This window comes from Paramormyrops kingsleyae, chromosome 17, assembly GCF_048594095.1.
Source record: "Paramormyrops kingsleyae isolate MSU_618 chromosome 17, PKINGS_0.4, whole genome shotgun sequence".
In the NCBI taxonomy this organism is placed as follows: Eukaryota; Metazoa; Chordata; class Actinopteri; order Osteoglossiformes; family Mormyridae; genus Paramormyrops; species Paramormyrops kingsleyae.
Genome location: NC_132813.1, coordinates 23,333,215 through 23,353,117, shown reverse-complemented (window position 1 = coordinate 23,353,117; position 19,903 = coordinate 23,333,215). Strand labels below are relative to the sequence as shown.

At 44.5% G+C, this 19,903-nt stretch overlaps 1 protein-coding gene across 1 annotated transcript in view; it reads left to right on the top strand.

Annotated features, from left to right (window-relative positions):
* dnhd1 (dynein heavy chain domain 1) overlaps positions 1-19,903 on the top strand; it is a 37,769-nt gene that overhangs the window by 8,614 nt on the left and 9,252 nt on the right. Inside the window, exons 12-28 of the mRNA XM_072701641.1 lie at positions 216-341; positions 562-838; positions 1,128-1,255; positions 1,443-1,641; positions 1,726-1,817; positions 4,205-4,409; positions 8,809-8,934; positions 9,032-9,129; positions 9,398-12,557; positions 13,322-13,442; positions 14,409-14,601; positions 14,790-15,072; positions 15,175-17,035; positions 17,951-18,177; positions 18,288-18,477; positions 18,606-18,708; positions 18,830-18,979. Of these exons, the coding sequence (XP_072557742.1) occupies positions 216-341; positions 562-838; positions 1,128-1,255; positions 1,443-1,641; positions 1,726-1,817; positions 4,205-4,409; positions 8,809-8,934; positions 9,032-9,129; positions 9,398-12,557; positions 13,322-13,442; positions 14,409-14,601; positions 14,790-15,072; positions 15,175-17,035; positions 17,951-18,177; positions 18,288-18,477; positions 18,606-18,708; positions 18,830-18,979 (7,539 nt within the window). The remainder of the gene's footprint in view (positions 1-215; positions 342-561; positions 839-1,127; positions 1,256-1,442; positions 1,642-1,725; positions 1,818-4,204; positions 4,410-8,808; positions 8,935-9,031; positions 9,130-9,397; positions 12,558-13,321; positions 13,443-14,408; positions 14,602-14,789; positions 15,073-15,174; positions 17,036-17,950; positions 18,178-18,287; positions 18,478-18,605; positions 18,709-18,829; positions 18,980-19,903) is intronic.

Below are 19,903 nucleotides of genomic sequence, written 5' to 3'. Positions count from 1 at the left end.
CTCCGTTCATTTCTGAATGGTGCACAAACCTGCTGGCCAGTGACTAATGGAAAAAATGTCTGAATAAAATCTGCAGTAAATGGTTCAACTTCCAGATTTATGCGCTATAGTTTCAGCTTATTCTCTCTTTATTGTCCTCACTCCTCTATACCCTAGCCCATCCCGCAGGGTCCATGCTCATTACTCCTCTACTCTCACCCTACTCCTACATCCAGGTGAAGAGCTGCCAGAGAATGTCCGATGATTTCGAGCAGCAGCTGGAGCAGCTGTGCTCCCTTCAGGAGACTCTTCGCCTGCAGTATAGGGCTCTGAATGCAGAGGAGACCCAGCTGGAGAAGCAGGTATCATTCTACTGGTTGCAGATCAGTAAAACTGATACATCTACTGTATCCACAGCTTGTGTAGTGAGAGGCATACATACATATTCTCATTCTGCCAGCAATTCTTGTGGACTGCACCACTATTTTTTTTTACTTTCTAGTAACTATATTACTATGTATGGGATTTTCTGTATCACTGTCTGCTGTTTGTGAGTCTGCACGTTCTCTGTCTTGTACACAGTTGCTGCACCTGTGGAAAAACTTTAAGCCCCTGCTAAAAAGGGCTTCAGAAAAACTGAACGGCCATTTGCCTTTCCTGTCCAACACCCTGGACAGTACCTTCCACTCTCTGCTCCAAGAGCTCAAGGCTCTGCTATCTAAGGCAACTTCAGGTCCATATCTGGATCCCTCCCAAAAGGCCACCCTCATGGTGTCCCAGCTGGACGCCATCTGCAAGCACTTCTATGTTGCATCAGCACGCCTACAAGAGCTGAGCTGCAGCAGTGAGATGCTCAGGGGTACGATGGTGACCTTGGGGCACGGGTGGGCTTGCATAGCTGAATTTAATCATGAAAATTACTATGCAGTGTACTGGGTGTGGTACTATATTACATGTTTACCCCACTAATCTAGTGTCATAAAAATAGCAGTAATTTTTTTAACTGGTAAGATTTATTGGAATAAATGTCCAGTGTACAACATAGGAAAATGAGAGTCATTAGTCAGCTTTGTCTTATCAGATCAGAATTTTATTATGTGAATGGAAAATGTGTGACACAAACCTACCAGGTTTCTCTTTACTGTTAGGGGAGCAACTGGACTTGAGCTTTGTGGAGGCAGCAAGGATTAAGCTGGAGGCGCGCAAAGGATTGTGGGAACTGCTGAGTGCCTGCACAGCTCAGATCCAGGAGTGGAAACTTCTGATGTTCGAGAAGGTGCAGCAGTAGTTCTTTTTCATTATGCTTGAGACCTAAATGGACTTTAAATTGAAAAAAAAAACATGTGTCTCAGGAATTATGATACAACGTTATATCAATATTCTTTTCATGATCAATATTATATAAAAATTGTTATATATATTCTATGAAAAAATTGAATAGCGTAACTGTTGGGAGTTGGTAGTTTGTGGTACAGAGAGCCCAGGGGAGAGTCAGAGAATGGCTGCAGCAGGCTGAGGAGCTGGCCAGGAGCATCCTGCCCAGTGACGCTGTGCTCAGTAGTGCCCAGCAGCTCCTTCAGGGCTTCAGCCAGCAGCTCTCAATGCTGGGCAACCTTAGCAGCCCCACAATCAAGCACAAACACTGGAGGAACATCCTGAAAGGTTGGAGAAAAGGCACAATTGCACACACTGGCATGTTCATGTGCCCACCTGCAGTCTCACAGCTTGTCTTTCATGGTCTTTCAGCAATGGACCTTCTCTGCATCACTGAGAGAGACTTGACTGTTGCCGTCTTCTTATCCAAAAGGCTGTTGGAACACCAGGATGAAATCAGTAAAGTAGGGTGCACAGGGTCCATTGTGCTGTGATTTTTAGCTGATAATAATCAGAATCACAATCTTTGTTCGCCAAGTATCAAGTGTTTAAGGAATTGCTCTTGTTGCAGGTGTCAACACAAAGAGATACACAAGATATAAGATATACAAGAAATTAAAATATAAATAGACTATAAATGACCAAACTGCAAGTAGAAAGGATGTGCAGTGCAGCAGTGTAACATCAAAGTGCAACTGTGTGTCTGTGTACTGACTGCAGTGGTGGAACTGGGAAGGCTCTGGCACAGAAGGATTATGGCATGGCATGGGATAGGCAGTGGCTGAGTGCATTACAGTGTGTGTAATGAAGGCATGGAATGGGATAGGCAGTGGCTGAGTGCATTACAGTTTGTGTAATAAAGTTATGGAATGGGATAAGCAGTGGCTGAGTGCATTACAGTGCGTGTAATAAAGGCATGGCATGGGATAGGCAGTGGCTGAGTGCATTACAGTTCGTGTAATAAAGGTATGGCATGGGATAGGCAGTGCCTGAGTGCATTACAGTGTGTGTAATAAAGGCATGGCATGGGATAGGCAGTGGCTTAGTGCATTACAGTGCGTGTAATAAAGGCATTGCATGGGATAGGCAGTGGCTGAGTGCATTACAGTTTGTGTAATAAAAGTATGCCATGGGATAGGCAGTGTCTGAGTGCATTACAGTGCGTGTAATAAAGGCATGGAATGGGATAGGCAGTGGCTGAGTGCATTACAGTTCTTGTAATAAAGGTATGGCATGGGATAGGCAGTGCCTGAGTGCATTACAGTGTGTGTAATAAAGGTATGGCATGGGATAGGCAGTGTCTGAGTGCATTACAGTGCGTGTAATAAAGGCATGGAATGGGATAGGCAGTGGCTGAGTGCATTACAGTTCGTGTAATAAAGGTATGGCATGGGATAGGCAGTGCCTGAGTGCATTACAGTGTGTGTAATAAAGGCATGGCATGGGATAGGCAGTGGCTGAGTGCATTATAGTGCATGTAATAAAGGCATGGCATGAGATAGGCAGTGGCTGCGTGCATTACAGTGTGTGTAATAAAGGTATGGCATGAGATAGGCAGTGGCTGAGTGCATTACAGTTCGTGTAATAAAGGTATGGCATGGGATAGGCAGTGCCTGAGTGCATTACAGTGTGTGTAATAACGGCATGACATGAGATAGGCAGTGCCTGAGTGCATTACAGTGTGTGTAATAACGGCATGGCATGAGGTATGCAGTGCCTGAGTGCATTACAGTGTGTGTAATAATGGCATGGCATGAGATATGCAGTGCCTGAGTGCATTACAGTGTGTGTAATAATGGCATGGCATGAGATATGCAGTGCCTGAGTGCATTACAGTGCATGTAATAACGGCATGGCATGGGATAGGCAGTGGCTGAGTGCATTACAGTGCGTGTAATAAAGGCATTGCATGGGATAAGCAATGGCTGAGTGCATTACAGTGTGCATAATAAAGACATGCCATGGGATAGGCAGTGCCTGAGTGCATTAGAGTGTGTGTAATAAAGGTATGGCATGGGATAGGCAGTGCCTGAATGCATTACAGTGTGTGTAATAACGGCATGTCATGAGATAGGCAGTGCCTGAGTGCATTACAGTGTGTGTAATAACGGCATGGCATGAGGTATGCAGTGCCTGAGTGCATTACAGTGTGTGTAATAATGGCATGGCATGAGATATGCAGTGCCTGAGTGCATTACAGTGCATGTAATAACGGCATGGCATGGGATAGGCAGTGGCTGAGTGCATTACAGTGCGTGTAATAAAGGCATTGCATGGGATAAGCAATGGCTGAGTGCATTACAGTGTGCATAATAAAGACATGCCATGGGATAGGCAGTGCCTGAGTGCATTAGAGTGTGTGTAATAAAGACATGCCATGGGATAGGCAGTGCCTGAGTGCATTAGAGTGTGTGTAATAAAGACATGCCATGGGATAGGCACTGGCTGAGTACATTACACTGTGTGTAATAAAGGCATGGAATGGGATAGGCAGTGGCTGAGTGCATTACAGTGCGTGTAATAAAGGTATGGCATGGGATAGGCAGTGGCTGAGTGCATTACAGTGCGTGTAATAAAGGTATGGCATGGGATAGGCAGTGCCTGAGTGCATTACAGTGTGTGTAATAAAGGTATGGCATGGGATAGGCAGTCGCTGAGTGCATTACAGTGTGTGTAATAACGGCATGGCATGAGGTATGCAGTGCCTGAGTGCATTACAGTGCATGTAATAAAGGTATGGCATGGGATAGGCAGTGGCTGAGTGCATTACAGTGTGCGTAATAAAGAACTTACATTACAAAGCGTGTAATAGATAAATGCCTGGTCACATAAGAAGCCTTGTGTACCGCAGATTTGTGGAGAAGCCAAGGCCGAAGCCAACATGAGAGAGGCGTTTCAGGAGCTCAGGCGCCATTGGGAGCAAACGCAGTTCTGTCTGACCAGCTTTATTATGACAGAGTGGGGGGAGGAGAATCCATGGAAGACTGTTCCCACCAGCCACATTGAGCAGCCCGTATCCTCCATGTCCTGTGATGGCGGCACATTTACCATAATTGGTGAGAAGGTTACAAATGAGAACAATGTGGTTGTTTAATGTCTGTCCTCTTCAGCATGTCCTTGGATGACAAGATGCAATTATATTTGAAGTTTCCTTTGTAATTAATGATGCATTATTAGTTTTGTTGGTGCTTGAGTCTCCCAGTCTACCCGTACAAACAGATGCAGCAACGAAGCATAGCTGTCTTCAAAATTATGAGAAAGACAGCGGTAAATACCTCAATTGATCACTAGAGGGTGACATTACCTCATAGCTTTGAGCTTACTGTATTGCCCACGTGTTTCACCCTATTTAAATGCTTTGTTCTTTGTTCTTTGCTCTGTCTTGTGTTTGAATCCCCTGTGTTTGTGTTCGAGTCAAAGGTTGCAAGCAGCACTGCTCCTTATTAAGGGTCCAAAGGACGAAGTCCTTATGGACCATTATTGTTTTTCTTAGGATTTTTCTCTTTTATAATTATTATTTTTCTGCCGTAAAACTGAATGCCCAGCCTAAACCGTAAGTCCTAGGCCGACCAAATTTGGTAGGATGATTGCAATTCCTACCCACTACTCAGCGTGTCCGACCCGTCCGACTCAGCCAAAGGGGGGCGCTGTAGCGCCCCCCAACGCGTTTTGGACGATATCTCCTGTCCTGTTTGTCCTACGTTCGAAATTCTTTTTTCTACTGATGCAGACAGCCATGCCCTACCAAAAAGTCAATGGGACCATGAAGCTCCGCCTACTTAGATTTTTTGCTAATTTGCATAATTTGCAAATCATACTTTTTCCTTACAGTCAAAGCTTGTCCTACCAAATCAGACAAATGAGGTGTCAGACGAATCAGAATTCTCAGCTGATCAAGAATCATTAACAAAATTCAGACATTTTTATATCCTACGGCCATTAGCCATGCCCAAACAATATCCAAATTTGGCCCGTTTTGGTCTAACGGCTATAACTTGGCCATGCCTTGGCCTACCTTGACCAAATTTGAAATGCTACCTCCCTACACCATTCTGGGGACACGGTCCAAGGCGGGCTGCATTTCGTCCATAGGGGGCGCTACAACTAAAAACTGGCAATATCTCCTGACTGCCTTGGCCAATCAAACTGAAATTTGGCAGATATGTACTAGGGCCCAGCCTGAGGTCAGTCACATACAATGGCAGTCATTATTGCTTAAAGAGTGGCCGCCATCAGCCAATCAAAAGCGAGCAGCCATTTGACAGGCTTATCAATGACCAATCAAGACCAAATTTTGGTGGTATATTTGGCCTACGACCCGCAGCCCACTATACAAAGGACACCTCACTGAGCCACATGGGGGCGCTACAGTGCCCTGATTTACATTTCTGCCTATATCTGCAGAACTGTCATGCCTACAGTTGAAATTTATTGCCAGTCTAATCCACTATGTCATGCCAAATCAAACAACATATAGAGCTTTTCTCTTCATCTTTGCGTTTTTGCACAATTTATATTTTTATAAAAACAGGCTTTTTCATTCATCTCCTAGTATTTTCGGCCAATCTACATAAGTCTGTTGTCATTATAATCAGGAGACAGTCCTTTTAAAGATTTACAGAAAAAACATAAACTTTCGGTAAGGTATGGCCACCAGGGACACCCTGACTGTACTGGTGCCTCGCCCATTTCAATCAGACAGCTATATCTCAGGCATGTCTCACCAAATCATCACCAAACTTAAATCCATAATGTAAGACATTACTGCGGAAGGGCCCTCCAAATTTTGTGCCGATCGGTCAAACAGGGGCGCTACAGCAACATAACATGTCTGTGTAAACCTGCAAAATCAGTTCATCTTACATTTATCTAATTGTTGATCCAGTGACATTTCACTGGTTAAAATCATTTGTCCAGCAATTTCAGTGATTCATGCCAAATCAAGATATATGCAATGTCGCATGATAGTCATTTGCATTCCCTTGTCATATTTAAAAACTTAATAAATAACATATTACTATCACTACTGCAATGTCCAGCCGAAGTAGGTCATTCTGGTAGTAGATCAATCAGGACACTGCCCTTATGTATAATTTATAAAGATAACTTCACCTGCCTGTACAGTATGGCCACCAACCACACTGAACCTACAGCATTTCCATGCTCATTTCAATCAAACAGCTAAATCTGAGGCATTCTTCATCCAATCCTCATCAAATTTGACCGGCTAATGTAGTAAGGGACCTCAGACAGACCCTCCAATTTTGGTGCCAATCGGTCAAACGGGGGCGCTACAGCCACTGTCCATATATGTCTAAGATCCACCTTAGCAAATTCAGCTGAAATGTCCTTATTTCTCATAAAACCTTGAAAGAATTCTTACCTTTCCCTTCACCTTAGTCCATATTTTTTATTCACTTTCATTTTTCACCCATTTGCCTCATAGAACATTATCAGACTTAATTTACACATAAGAAGGCCTGAAAGTATTCAATATAATTTCTAAAATGGAGCGCTGACTCCACCTGCTGGCCACACTATTTCCATGCCCATTTCATTCAAATAGCTATATCTCTGGCATGCTTCATCCAATCCTCACAAAATTTGACGCACATCTGTGTTACTAGACTTCAGAAAGACCTTCCAAGTTTGGAGGCAATAGGTCAAACGGGGGCCCTACAGCCACTGTCTTAATCTGTCTAAGACTAACCTTTGTTAATGCAGCTGAAATCTGCTTATTGTTTATTTAAAAATTAAAATATTAATCACCTTTCCCTTCATCTAAGTCCATATTTTTAATCTGCTTATATTTTCCTGCCATTTGACTTTTACAAATCTTTCAAACTTCAATCTTTCTTCAGGCTGTGTACACTGCAGCAATTACAATTTTATAATAAATTGGCCAGCAGGTGGAGTCAGCGCTCCATTTCAATAATGCCTTCAATACTTTTAGCCTTTCTCCTGTCTAAATGTATAACCTAGAATACGATACAGCATGATATTACTGCTGTTACATGTGACACTACGCAACTCAGCACTTTGTTAAGAATATGCAACACAGCCTATGTTTACACAGGCAGTATAAAAAAGCAACTCTGTAATATCTAGACTTACCAGACCAGGTATGAAGGTCCCTAAATCTACCAACTAGTCAGGCCATCTGACCCAAACCATGCATTCAGTCAGGCTAAGGCACTCCACCACAGGGTTCTACATTCTGTCCTACATTTGCTGACCTGTTAGACCGATACTAACTAATCTATATCCTGATTTCTACCTACTACTGAGACCATCTGACCAAAACAATGCATTCAGTCAGGTTCAGGCACTCCACCACAGGGTTCTACATTCTGTCCTACATTTGCTGACCTGTTAGACCGATACTAACTAATCTATATCCTGATTTCTACCTACTACTGAGACCATCTGACCAAAACAATGCATTCAGTCAGGTTCAGGCACTCCACCACAGGGTTCTACATTCTGTCCTACATTTGCTGACCTGTTAGACCGATACTAACTAATCTATATCCTGATTTCTACCTACTACCGAGACCATCTGACCAAAACAATGCATTCAGTCAGGTTCAGGCACTACACCACAGGGTTCTACATTCTGTCCTACATTTGCTGACCTGTTAGACCGATACTAACTAATCTATATCCTGATTTCTACCTACTACTCAGACCATCTGACCAAAACAATGCATTCAGTCAGGTTCAGGCACTACACCACAGGGTTCTACATTCTGTCCTACATTTCTTGACCTGTTAGACCAACACTCAACAATCTCCATCCTGATTTCTACCTTCTACTCAAACCATCTGACCCAAACAAGTTCTGTTCTGTCTGACATCTGCTGACCTGTATTTCTGTCTGACTTGTTAGTACCCTCCTCTACGGTTTGCTCTACATCTCCTGTCACATTAGAGCTACGTTAAATCTCCATCCTGTTATGGCAGTCAAATTCTGTATGACTTTCTACTTTCCTGGTCACCAGTCCCCTGCCGTTATTGCTCTATTACTTGTCCTACCTGTCCTACCTGTCCTACTTGTCATACCCTTTGGACCCTTCAGTAACTGCCTGCAGTTTCTAGTTAAAGTTGTTTTAGTCTTGCGCATCAGGTCTGCTCCGCTCCTCTAACAGGGGATGTCAGGGAATGTAAGATTAAGAAGGACCAGAACTAGCGCCCCACTGCCCTTAATGCATTATTTTATAAATAAAATGGGGGGGGGGGGTCTTTCTTGCTGGTGACTAATAACATGCATCATGTAAAATGTACAAGTCGATCGAGTGCATTTTGTCAAGCTTTCCGAAATGCTTCAGTGGCACCACAGTGGGTTGTGACCTTTGTCTAAGGTTTGAGCAATAGCACTTCCACCATAGTAACCTGGGTTCAATTCCTGATTAAGGGCCTAAGAAGAAAAACAAATCATGTTATATCTGTTTTCAGGTTGGGAGGACCTTCTGACTCAAACTGAAGACAGTGTGATGACGTTGTCCACCATGCTTATGTCAGCACATGTGGCAGAATTTAGGCAAGAAGTGGAATACTGGGTTCAGCTGCTGCAAGAGCTCGGTACTGTCCGGGAGAGCCAAGTCAGGCGTGTCAGCATGGTTGCTAAGCAACATTTGTCATCAGCGTGTTTATTTCCTGTTTGTTGTGAATCACACAGATGAGCTGCTAGGTTTCTGGGAGAAGTATCAGCAGAGATGGGTCTTCCTGAGCAAAATGTTTTATGAGACAGGTGTAAACATGCAGAAACCAGATCTGGTGAGTTTAACTGTATTTTTAGTGGTATACTTTAATGTTTTTCTTAATAAACTAATTATAGAATTTTAATTTCAGGTTTTGCACATGAAAAGTTTTAAATAAAAATTAAATACATAAACATATACATATTTAGGTACAGAGAGATTGCATTTCTTATTTTTCAGTAATTGGAATATTACTATTTATAAATTGGCAAAGAGCAGCTGCATTTGTGCTTTGCAGCTAATTACTGGCGCTGATTCACCTTGCTGTGGTTGTTCCTTTACAGGTTGAGAGGTTCTGTCAGGTTGATATGACATACAGGGAGATGGTTCAGACCATAGCAACAGACCCCCATGTGCTCAGCATCGTGCAGCCGGTGGATGAGAAAAGACAGGGACGCTTCCAAGGGCCAAGTCTGCTTGCAGTCTTTATGGAGGGATTGTCTGTCATGGAAGGGATCTGTAACCAGCTGCTTCACCTCCTAAACTCACCACGTAAAGAATTCCCTCGACTCTGCTTCCTCAGTGACGGGGAGGTGAACAAGCTTCTCTTCCTTCACCCCACGCCGTCCCTGTTACTTTCAACAGTGAGGAAATGTTTCCGAGGTGTGTGCTGGCTGAAGGTTAATGCCGGCAGCACCGAGATTATTCACCCTAAGGAGATGGACATTAATAGTAGCATTGCACTGACTAATACACAGCTGAGGGTTTGGGGTGTAATTGGACCTCTGGGGGAACAGGTGAGCTTTCTCCAGGCCCTGGAACCCAGTGTTGATGCCGTGGTCTGGCTCATCCAGCTGGAACAGCAGCTACAGTGTGCAATGGTGCAGCTGACATATCAATGTACAGCTGTGCAGGAGTCACCTGAGCCTTTAGCTAAAGATAAAATACTGGAAGATGTACCTTCACCCAGTGGTCAAGGTTCACCCACTGGCCTCAGTAGGCAGGACAGAGGGCAGAAATCAAAAGAAGCTGACAGGCTTACTTCATTCTGGAACCTTCTATTAGACTTTCCTCTGCAGTGTGTGCTCCTGGCAGAAGAAGCGTTATGGCGCAGAGAGATTGAGGAAGCTTTCATGAACCCAGCGCCAAGTAAGAAAATCAGTCTACGAACCCGTTATACTGCGAAACTGAAAATATTATGTCGCATGATCCAGAATGGGTTTGCTGGCTTCGATGGAAGATTCCAGGATTATTACTGTACTACAGTGCTACAAGCTCTGATTCTACTCGCCATAAAGCATAACCGTCAGATTGATGGGCTCCTGAATCTAAAGGCCAACTTGGAGTCATCTTTTGAGTGGCATAAGCTATTGAAATATCGATTCAGTGTCGGGGATCAAAGTGGGCAGAGTAATTTATCCATGACTCAGGGGGATAATGAATTAAAGAAGCAATACTGCTTTGTGGACATCTTGGATTCCCAGTTCCCCTATGGTTATGAGTACCTGGGCCCAGATCAATGGATTATGGTTAATACTCTGTCCTCAGACAGAGCGGCTATGGGGATCCTTCTCGCTCTGAGTACCTTCAGGTGTGCTTTTGTCAGTGGGCTCAGTATGTCAGGGAAGAGTAAGACTGTGGCCCACCTTGGTGCAGCACTTGGGCAGCCAGTGGTCACTTTGCAATGTTCCCAGACTACAGCTCCAGTGGTTATTCTGAATATGCTTCTAGGTGCCCTGCAGACTGGAGCTTGGCTAGTGCTAGACACTGTGGATTCTTTACTGCAGGGCACACTGTCTCTCCTGGGGCAACATCTGTCTGATATTCATGTGTCACTCTCAGCTATGCAGGGCTTTGGTTGGTGTGAGCATGCGTCTGAGGAGCTCCGCTGCTGGGGGCAGATATCGTTGGCAGGGAATCCAGTTTCACCCAGATTTGGCTATGGCTGTGTGATAATTTCATCAAGCCGTCACATATCTGATGTTCCAGAGAATTTTCGACTTGCCACTCGGCCCGTGTCCTTGGCTAAGCCGGACTACAGGCTCATTGCTGAAGTGTCACTGACTGCCCTGGGATTCTCAGAATCTGCCTCGCTCAGCTGCTGCCTGGTCACTCTTTGTAGCCTTGCAAAGGATTCACTCTGTTTCCCAGAATTCCTCACTAATGGTTCATCATCTTGGCTTCTTCTTCTAAAAAAAGTAATTGATGTTGCTGGAGTATACCTGTATCAGCTTTGCAAAGCCTGGCTAAACGACAAGGACAATGTAATCAGGGGGAAGCTGGGACAAGGGACGTACTTGTCAGGCACAGCTCTAAGACTGGAAGAGGAAACAGAAAGTGAGGGCAAAGATCCACTTATGGGCCACCTCAGATGCAGCCGCCAGGCCTCTGCCCTTCTGCATGCAGTAGTTGAGGAGCAGGCCGTCATCAAAGGTGTAAAATCTGTGCTCCTGTCAGCCATATCTGACCCCAGAAAGGCCTCGCACTTCTGCACCATTTTTGAAGAGATCTTCCAAGCTGCTGCCTGCCCTTCCCTTTATTCACAGTACACAGATGAGGCTGAGCTGGTCATCCTCAGGACAGCAGTGAATGAGGAGCTACAGGAAAGTGGCCTGCACCCTGATCCCATAATGCTTTGCAATGCATTATCACTGTATCAGGCTCTGAAACGTGACCAAACAGTGTTATTAGTGGGACACCCAGGAAGTGGCAAGACAATGTGTTACAGAGCTCTGTCTGGAGCTCTAAGGAAGCTGGCAGCACAGTTTCAACAGGATGTTAGTAGCGAGTGCAGGAGTTCTGATATGGAGCAGAATTCCCCAAACTGGACGTCTGTTAACACAGTTCACATATTTCCTAATAGCTTATCCCACAAAGAATTCTGGGGAAGCTGGAATGAGGGGCAGGATTGTTGGTGTGACGGGGCATTCACGAAAGAGCTTAGAGATTCAGAGTCACGATGCTTCTCCATCACCAGCCAGGTCCCGAAGGTAAAATGGCTGGTTCTGGACGGGGATCCTGTGGCTCAGCCGGGTTGGCTGGATCCGTTCAGCACCATATGCAATCCTGAAGATCCTTTCCTGTCCCTTCCAACTGGAGAAAAGATACGTCCATCGCTAAGGGAACTAAAAATTCTGGTGGAGGTGTCAAACCTGGAAAATGCATCGCCATCAGTTATCACACGCTGCAGCCATGTATACCACTCTGGGAAGGAAATATGGAGAGCTGTGTGGAAGGCAGAGCTGCAAGCCCTCTACAGGGAGCAGGGTCTCGACGAGGTGACTCTGAGGATGTGGACCCGACTGTCAGAAGACTTGTTTGACAGCACCCTCATCTTCCTGACACGCGAGGTGTCTGTGCTGCCTGAAGATGGACAAGAAAAACTCAGCAGAGGGGTTGTGTATGGGTTACAGGAAGTGATGTCATTTATTAGAATCCTCCATGCATTCTTGGTGCATTTTGGGAATGGCAGTACATCGACACCCCAAACCTATAATAATGAAGGTAAATGCAGTTCCTTAAATGTATATAAAACCAACAGCATTTAAATATAGGCATATTTATTTCAGTTATTCATATTCATTTAAACACCCTGCGGTGTGTTGGCGCCCACCCAGGGTTGGTTCCCGCCTGTGACCATCATTCCCGGGATAGGCTCCGGGCCTCCCACGACCCCAGTGGGGATTAAGCGGTCATGATAGTGGATGGATGGATATTCATTTAAATATATTTGAGAATCCCATTTTTGTCATGTAACAGCGAGGCACGGCAGTGCAGGGAAACAGGCGCAGGAGTCCAGGAGTATAGGTAAAAACACAGGATTTATTAGGGACAAAACACTCAGGAACACAGAACAGCTCACTATGTTAAGATGCTAATAATCAGACTACGGAAAGACTCACAAGAAAGCTCTTAAATACACAGAATCAATTAGACAAGACTAGGTACAGCTGGTAACCAGGAGGAATCCATACGAGGTAAATGAGGGGGCGTGGCACACAGGAGGAACGGCACGATCTGGATGTGGCGATTTTCATTTTGTAGGGGATGCAGATTTTGCAGCCATTATTCTTCTATGCCAACTGAGTAGAAGAATTAATCCACAATATTTTAAAGGCAAATCTGAGTTAAAAAAAAACCCCCACAGTTTCAGTTCTAAGACTAAATACTCTGAGGTGAAATATAGCAGTAATGAAATGCTTACTGATTGATCAGATTATCACTGGCCTTGAGGTGTACACTGATACTGTTCTGTGGCCTGGTTCTAGTGGCTGCACATCCACAGTCCCCTGCAGAGCCGGTGGTATCCTCTGGCCCACAGGAGCAGCAGATGCGGAACCTCTTTGTTGTAGCCTACATCTGGGGCTTTGGGGGACACCTGAATCCCAGGTTAGCATTTATAATAACGTAGTACTGTATATTATTAAAAGCAGGTTTTATTGCCTTTCTTTTGTTCTGTTGTTGGGTGACTGAACATTTTCTTCAACACTGCTGGCATTTCATGTTCCTCTCGAAGTCAAACAAAGGTGACATTACCTCATCCATTACCAACGCTGCATTTAGAATAGAATAGTGAATCTTTATTGACCTCCAGGGGGAAATTCTGTAACACTTTACTTAAAGCACCCATGTATAATGCATCACAGATACCTTCATTATGCATTATGATGCATTCATAAAGTATTATACACATGGCTATAACTATTTATAAAAAGGCAAAACACTACTGTCATGTTTATTATGCATTATGAATGCTCTGTGAAGCTTTCATCTATAATTCAGTATAGAGTACCTTCATAATGCAGTACCAAGCGTCCTTAATTCTTATAAGAACTATTATAATTCATTATGAAGGTATCTTTAGTGCATTATAGGTGTGAGCTTCATAAAGCATTCATAATGTATAATAAACATAGCTATAATGTGTTATGCCTTTTATAAATAGTTATAGCCGTGTTTATAATATTTTAAGAATGCATTATAACTATCTACAGTAAAATGCACTATGATGACTGCTTTAAGTAAACTGTTTTGAAAATTCCCCTTACCCCATCTTGCACTCCATGAAGCTTGGAGTGGGGGGTGGGGTGTCATAGGGAAGGACAGGTACCATGTGGTGCCCAAGAAGCTGGGGGTTCAGGGCCTTGCTCAAGGGCCCATGGACATGCGGCTATTCTGCAGAGGCTGGGCATGAACCAGTGACCTTTGGATCACAGCCGCTGAGGCTTCACCCACTGTGCCGCACACGACTGTGTAATGTCCTTGGTAGTAAACCTTTCATTCATGCATTATTTCATTAGTAATTATATACATATGGCTGGTGACTGGAGAATCTGTTCTATGGCTTCTCCCTAGGTATTGGCCCCGGTATGATGCTTTTGCCCGTGAAGCCCTATACCAAAGCTGCTACAGGGTGGAGGTGCCTGCTGGGGGGCTGATATTTCACCATTTTATCAACTTTAATGAGGGGCCCCAATGGGAGGCCAGCACTGGTATCTGTAGCACTGGGAAGAGAAGCCTACACCTTTCCTACCCTATCATCCCACAGGTGTGCTCCAGGCACGATATTGCACTAATTTATCTGTGATATTTATTTTATATTCCATCTACTAATTCGATAGGATCTGACTGGCACTTACCTTGCTATTTTCATTTCGGAACGGCCATATAGTGACTACAAGCTAAATACTAATCTTCAAATGCATGTACATTAATCCTGTTGCCTGTTCTTGGCAGTATGAGAAGCATGCCTTCCTGTTAGACCTGATGCTAGAAGCCCGTCAGCCAGCACTTGTGATAGGGGAGAAAGGATCAGGAAAAACCACACTGTGCCGATCCTTACTGAGCCGGGAACGACCACATCGGCGCCTCCCTGCAAGCCCCTGCCTGACGACCGCTGACTTACGAGGAATTCTGGAGAATTTGGGATGCCAGAAGACAAAACTGGATAACATGCCTGTCGGTGTTCAGAAAGTTGGATGCCTGCTGTTTGTAGATGACCTACACAGTGCCCCTTGTGGTAGGTGGTCAATAATGCGTTTGGTCAATTATGAAATTATTAATCCTTTGTTGCTGAACATGTTTATTGGAATTTATCGTTTCTTATTTATGTGCGGCTTAGATGATTTTGGGACTTCTATGGCTCTGGAGACACTGCGTCTCTCCATGTCCAGAGGAGGTGTGCTGACCTCTAACGGCCTCCGTTTCAAGCTCTTCAGGTCAGGAGCTTTCAGCTACCTGGCTACCTGCAGCACACCTGGAAAGGACCACCTCAGCTATGGTAGCATCACGCCACGCTTATCACGTCTCTTCTCCATCTTTACGTTACCTGACCTGTCAGAAGATGTCTTGTTCTCTATACATCATCCCAGACTGCAGCCGTGGCTGAAAGAGGTCCAAATCACGCCCCATCTGAAAAACATATCTGCCTGCATCATTTCTGCAACTCTTGACCTGTACCATCTTGTGCAAGAGAAATTTCCCCGCAGCATGGAAAGGCCCTACCTCATGTTCTCCCCATGTGACGTACAAAAGGTGTTTCTAGGGATGTGCCTTTGGGGTCCACAAAGATCTACCAGACAGCCGACCAGCAGCATACACACGTCAATCTCACAGTCCTCGTTCTATTTACACCCCTTCACGATGGCTACTCACGGGCCTTTAGCTGACTTGCTCACTATTGTCCGCTTGTGGATGCACGAGTGCTTGCGTACATTCGGGGATCGCCTCTGCTCTGAGCAGGAGAAAAAACTGCTGATGTCGCTTATAGTTCAAGTTTCTGAAGTGACCTTTGGTGAGCGGGAACCATCCCAGCATCCCGCAGGCAAACTGGGCACTGAGCCTAGCACTGTGTGTTCAGCCCCAGTTACGGAAAAAACACATTTGAAGAAGAGTCCACGTGCTTCAGGCAAATACAGAAACACACAAGGGGAAGAGTGGATCTCATCCAGCTCAGAGGTTGAGCATGAAGACACTCATGACAACTCAAAGGATTTCCCATTTAAGGAAACCAATTTTAGCTCCAGAGTCAGTTGCTTTCTAAGCAAGGAGGAACTACAGAGTGAAAAATTCTCTAAGAGTTTTGAAAATGATAACGTTTCCCAAGGAATAAAAGAAGAAATGACGAAAGATATGAAGCTAAAAAACCTTGGGCTTCAACCAAACTTTGGACCAATGTCTGATGATATGTCAGACCCTTCAGTGTTATGGCCTTCCCCCCCTAAACAGACTAAGCCACTGGACAAGTCTGATTGGAAGAGAAGTTTTAAATTGGTTGGCCAGTGTCCACAGAAAAGTGTCTTAAACCCAGTAACAGTGACTACACAAAATCCCGCTCTTTGCTTTGTTCCTTTGGATCTGCTCCGGGGCATGGAGATCACTGTCCAAGATGCAGTCTTTAGCCCCGAGCTTTCTGAACAAGTGCATTCCTCAGCTCAGCAGAACTTCAAATATAACACCGCATACCTAGAGCGGGACCCAGGTATACTGGACCAACAGCTGCGAAGAATCATGAAACTCAGAGTGGAGACGGAATTAACTGAGCCAGGCATCAGCTGCCATGGTTATGCTATGTTCGGGCAGAGACTGCACCAGCTGGCACATGTCCTCCGTGCCTTGCTCATTCCTGGGGGGCATGGTGCCTTGTTTGCAGCAGCAAAGGGCACAGGGCGCAGGACCAATGTGCGACTCGCAGCCCAGCTAACAGGCTGCCGACTGCTGGAGGTTCATGCTGGTAATGAGGCAATGTTACACCAGTTACTGAAGGAGGCTGCCACCCGCAGTGGGCTGCATGGCAGTAATGTGGTTCTATTAGTGCATGATGATGTCAGCCAGCCTATCAGAGATGAGATTCTGTTAGCTATGGCCAATGGCAGCTTTCCGGACCTCCATTCCAATAAGGAACTGAAGAACATGATAAAGAAAATCAATGCAAAGATAATGAACTCATGCAATCAGCTGAGGGAAGAGGAAGGGCTAGCAAAGTAAGTATATTTAACATATTTTGGTAAATGCAATGTCAATAAGAATCTATGAAAACATTCAAAATACATTATAATGCATGTATGTAAAAAGGCATAACACATTATAGCCAAGTTTATTATGTATTATGAATGCTTTATGAAGCACTATAATGCATTATACATACATAATACTGACCATTATAATGCCTTATGAAGGTATCTACAGTGCATTACAAATAAGAGCTTCATTGGAGCTTATGAAGTACAATAATGTACTGTAAGATGCTGTAATGCTTTATTAATTCTTATTCTGACCATTATAAAGCTTTATAAAGGTATCTATAATGCATTTTAGAAGGAGGAGTTCAGTAAAGTGTTACCAGTATTTCAACCAATGTGTCTGCTTGCATATATTCAAATTACGGTCCTCGAGGTCCAAGCACTGCTGGTTTTCCAGCCTTCCTTTACCTGTCAGTCAGGTGTGAAGCCTCTGACCAATCAGAATCAGTAATTATTGAACTAACTACATGGGAGAACTGAAAACAAGGCTTGGATTTGGAATCAATACAGATTTGAAGAACCCTGCAATATATGCAAAATATACTACTCATGTTTCTCTGATTCTTTATCCTGCCTTTGTACTGTAATGGTACTGTTTCCATGCCTGTTTATTAGAATACTTACGGGGCGCTGTACAGTATGTCTCTGAGGGTCAGCATTGGTGATCAGAAGGTCTCCGATTCAGGTCCCATGGCTACATAATGTCACTGTTGGGCTTCCTGAGCAAGGCCCTAAACCCCAGTTGCACCAGGGGACCAGAATCGCTCATCCTCACTTTTACGTTGCTTTGGACTAAGGTTTCTAATAACCAAATAAATGTAGTATATCATGCCATAAAAGTATTCCTGCACTTACAAAATACATCCAATGTATCAGATTCTTTCATCAGGTCGAACAAAACATGCATGTGTTCCTGATCATGCCTCTGGAGTCCAGCAAAATGTTGGAGCAAACTAGGAAACTCTTATGGAGGTCCATTGCCAGGGCCTTGGAGCTCTGCTGCTGTGTGGAGGTCTACCAGCCATGGAGTACTCAGTCCTTAATAGAGGTTGCTGCTCATCACCTGAAGCAGAACATACAGGCGTCTGATTTGGGTGTCCAGGGTAGGTCATCACCGTGCGTAGGTATGGCAGAGCTCCGAAATACATTTTCCATTTTTAATGTTAGTAAGACTTCTGAGCAAATATATTTTGTGATATTATTTCCATCTCAGTGGACAGTGCTACCTGGCTGAGCTCAGTCCCCCTGATCATGGCAGGAATTCACCAATCAGGACTGGCGTACACAGAGACTCTGCTTCCGCATATGCACCTTTACAGCCCCCAGACACACGCACAGCTCATGGAAAACTTCATCTACTTATGCAGACATCTATCTGATAAGATTAAGGATGAGGCCAAGAAGTAAGGATCATTATTCACCACATAGATTTTTGATACGTGTCTATTTCACATAAATAACCAATGACTAATACATATGAAAATGTTTATTCCTAAGTAATTGACGACTATATTTATGTATGGTTTTGCAGAATGACCACAGTTCTAAGTCGTTTGAAGGACATGATGAACGAGGCTGATCAGTACAGAGAGGACGTTCTGACGATCAGAACCAAGGTGACTAAAGCACAACAGGTAAATCCGAACATCAGCCAGGTAAACGTGACAAGCAGAGATCGCTATCTGCGGCACTACGCAGGGGAGAGTAAACACAAGTTTATCTTTGGCTTGCATCTTCTGCATGTGTGGGGATCAGCTCCACAGCCACCTGCAGCATGAGGTGAAGACGGCACAGGAGCTTTATGATCAGGCACGGCAGGACCGCCTGCTGGGGGAGGAGCAGCTGGCCGGCCTGGAGGGGCACAAACGGCGGGCAGAGCAGCAAGTGGATGACGCCTTTCAGCAGGTTAGGCACTGCAGGGCTCTGCCAGGCCTCCAGCAATCTCCTCTGGGGAGGATAATCTGCTGACCAGCATGTTTCTCTCCCATTCCAGGGATGGTTATTAGACACCGGCAAATATCCTTGACATAGCATAGCTATGACTGGGACCAGGGGGCGTACCTAGAAATTCAAGGACTCCTGACAAAATGTCACCTTGGCCCCCTCGCCCAATTTTATGTATTTTACTTATGTAAGGGCCCTTTTCAAGTGCTGGATACCCTGAATCTGCCAGGTTCTCCATGCCCCATCCATGCCTTTAGTTGGGACACCGCAAGTGAAGCGAACGTCATGTTTTAAGATGGTAAATCACCAGGTGGCATCAGCAAGAAGCATGCGCTGATTACAGCGCATTGCCACATCCACCACATGACAAACCACCTCAGGGATGAGAACCTGAGTGCAGCCATGTGGCGGGTGATACCTCAGCACCACACTAGTCCGAATTTTATTTTTATAAAAATAAAAAACACTGACTGCAGGAGATTGATTCAAGAAGAATATTTTATTGATTGTACAGGTATATGGTGACATACCATGCACTGCAACTGCAGTCTAGAAAACAAATGCATTTCCATGTTTATGTATAACATATGAAACGAAAAAAAAAACAAATTACAAAATCGAAAACAATATATACATACTGAAACTCCAAATGCTTTCTACAATTGCAGCCGATCCTGTATATTGGGCCACATGTTCTCATCCACATCACAACAGATATCTTCCTTTGCAATGCAGCGGGGAAAGAACCTCCTAGAATGTCTTATACAGCCTCTGCAGGCGTCTGCTGTTATATCCCGACATGCAGCTTCCATGGCAGCAGGCAGTATCATTTGTGTATGTGGGTTATGGTCATATAGCTTCCACCTCCAAGCTCAGCAGAACTCC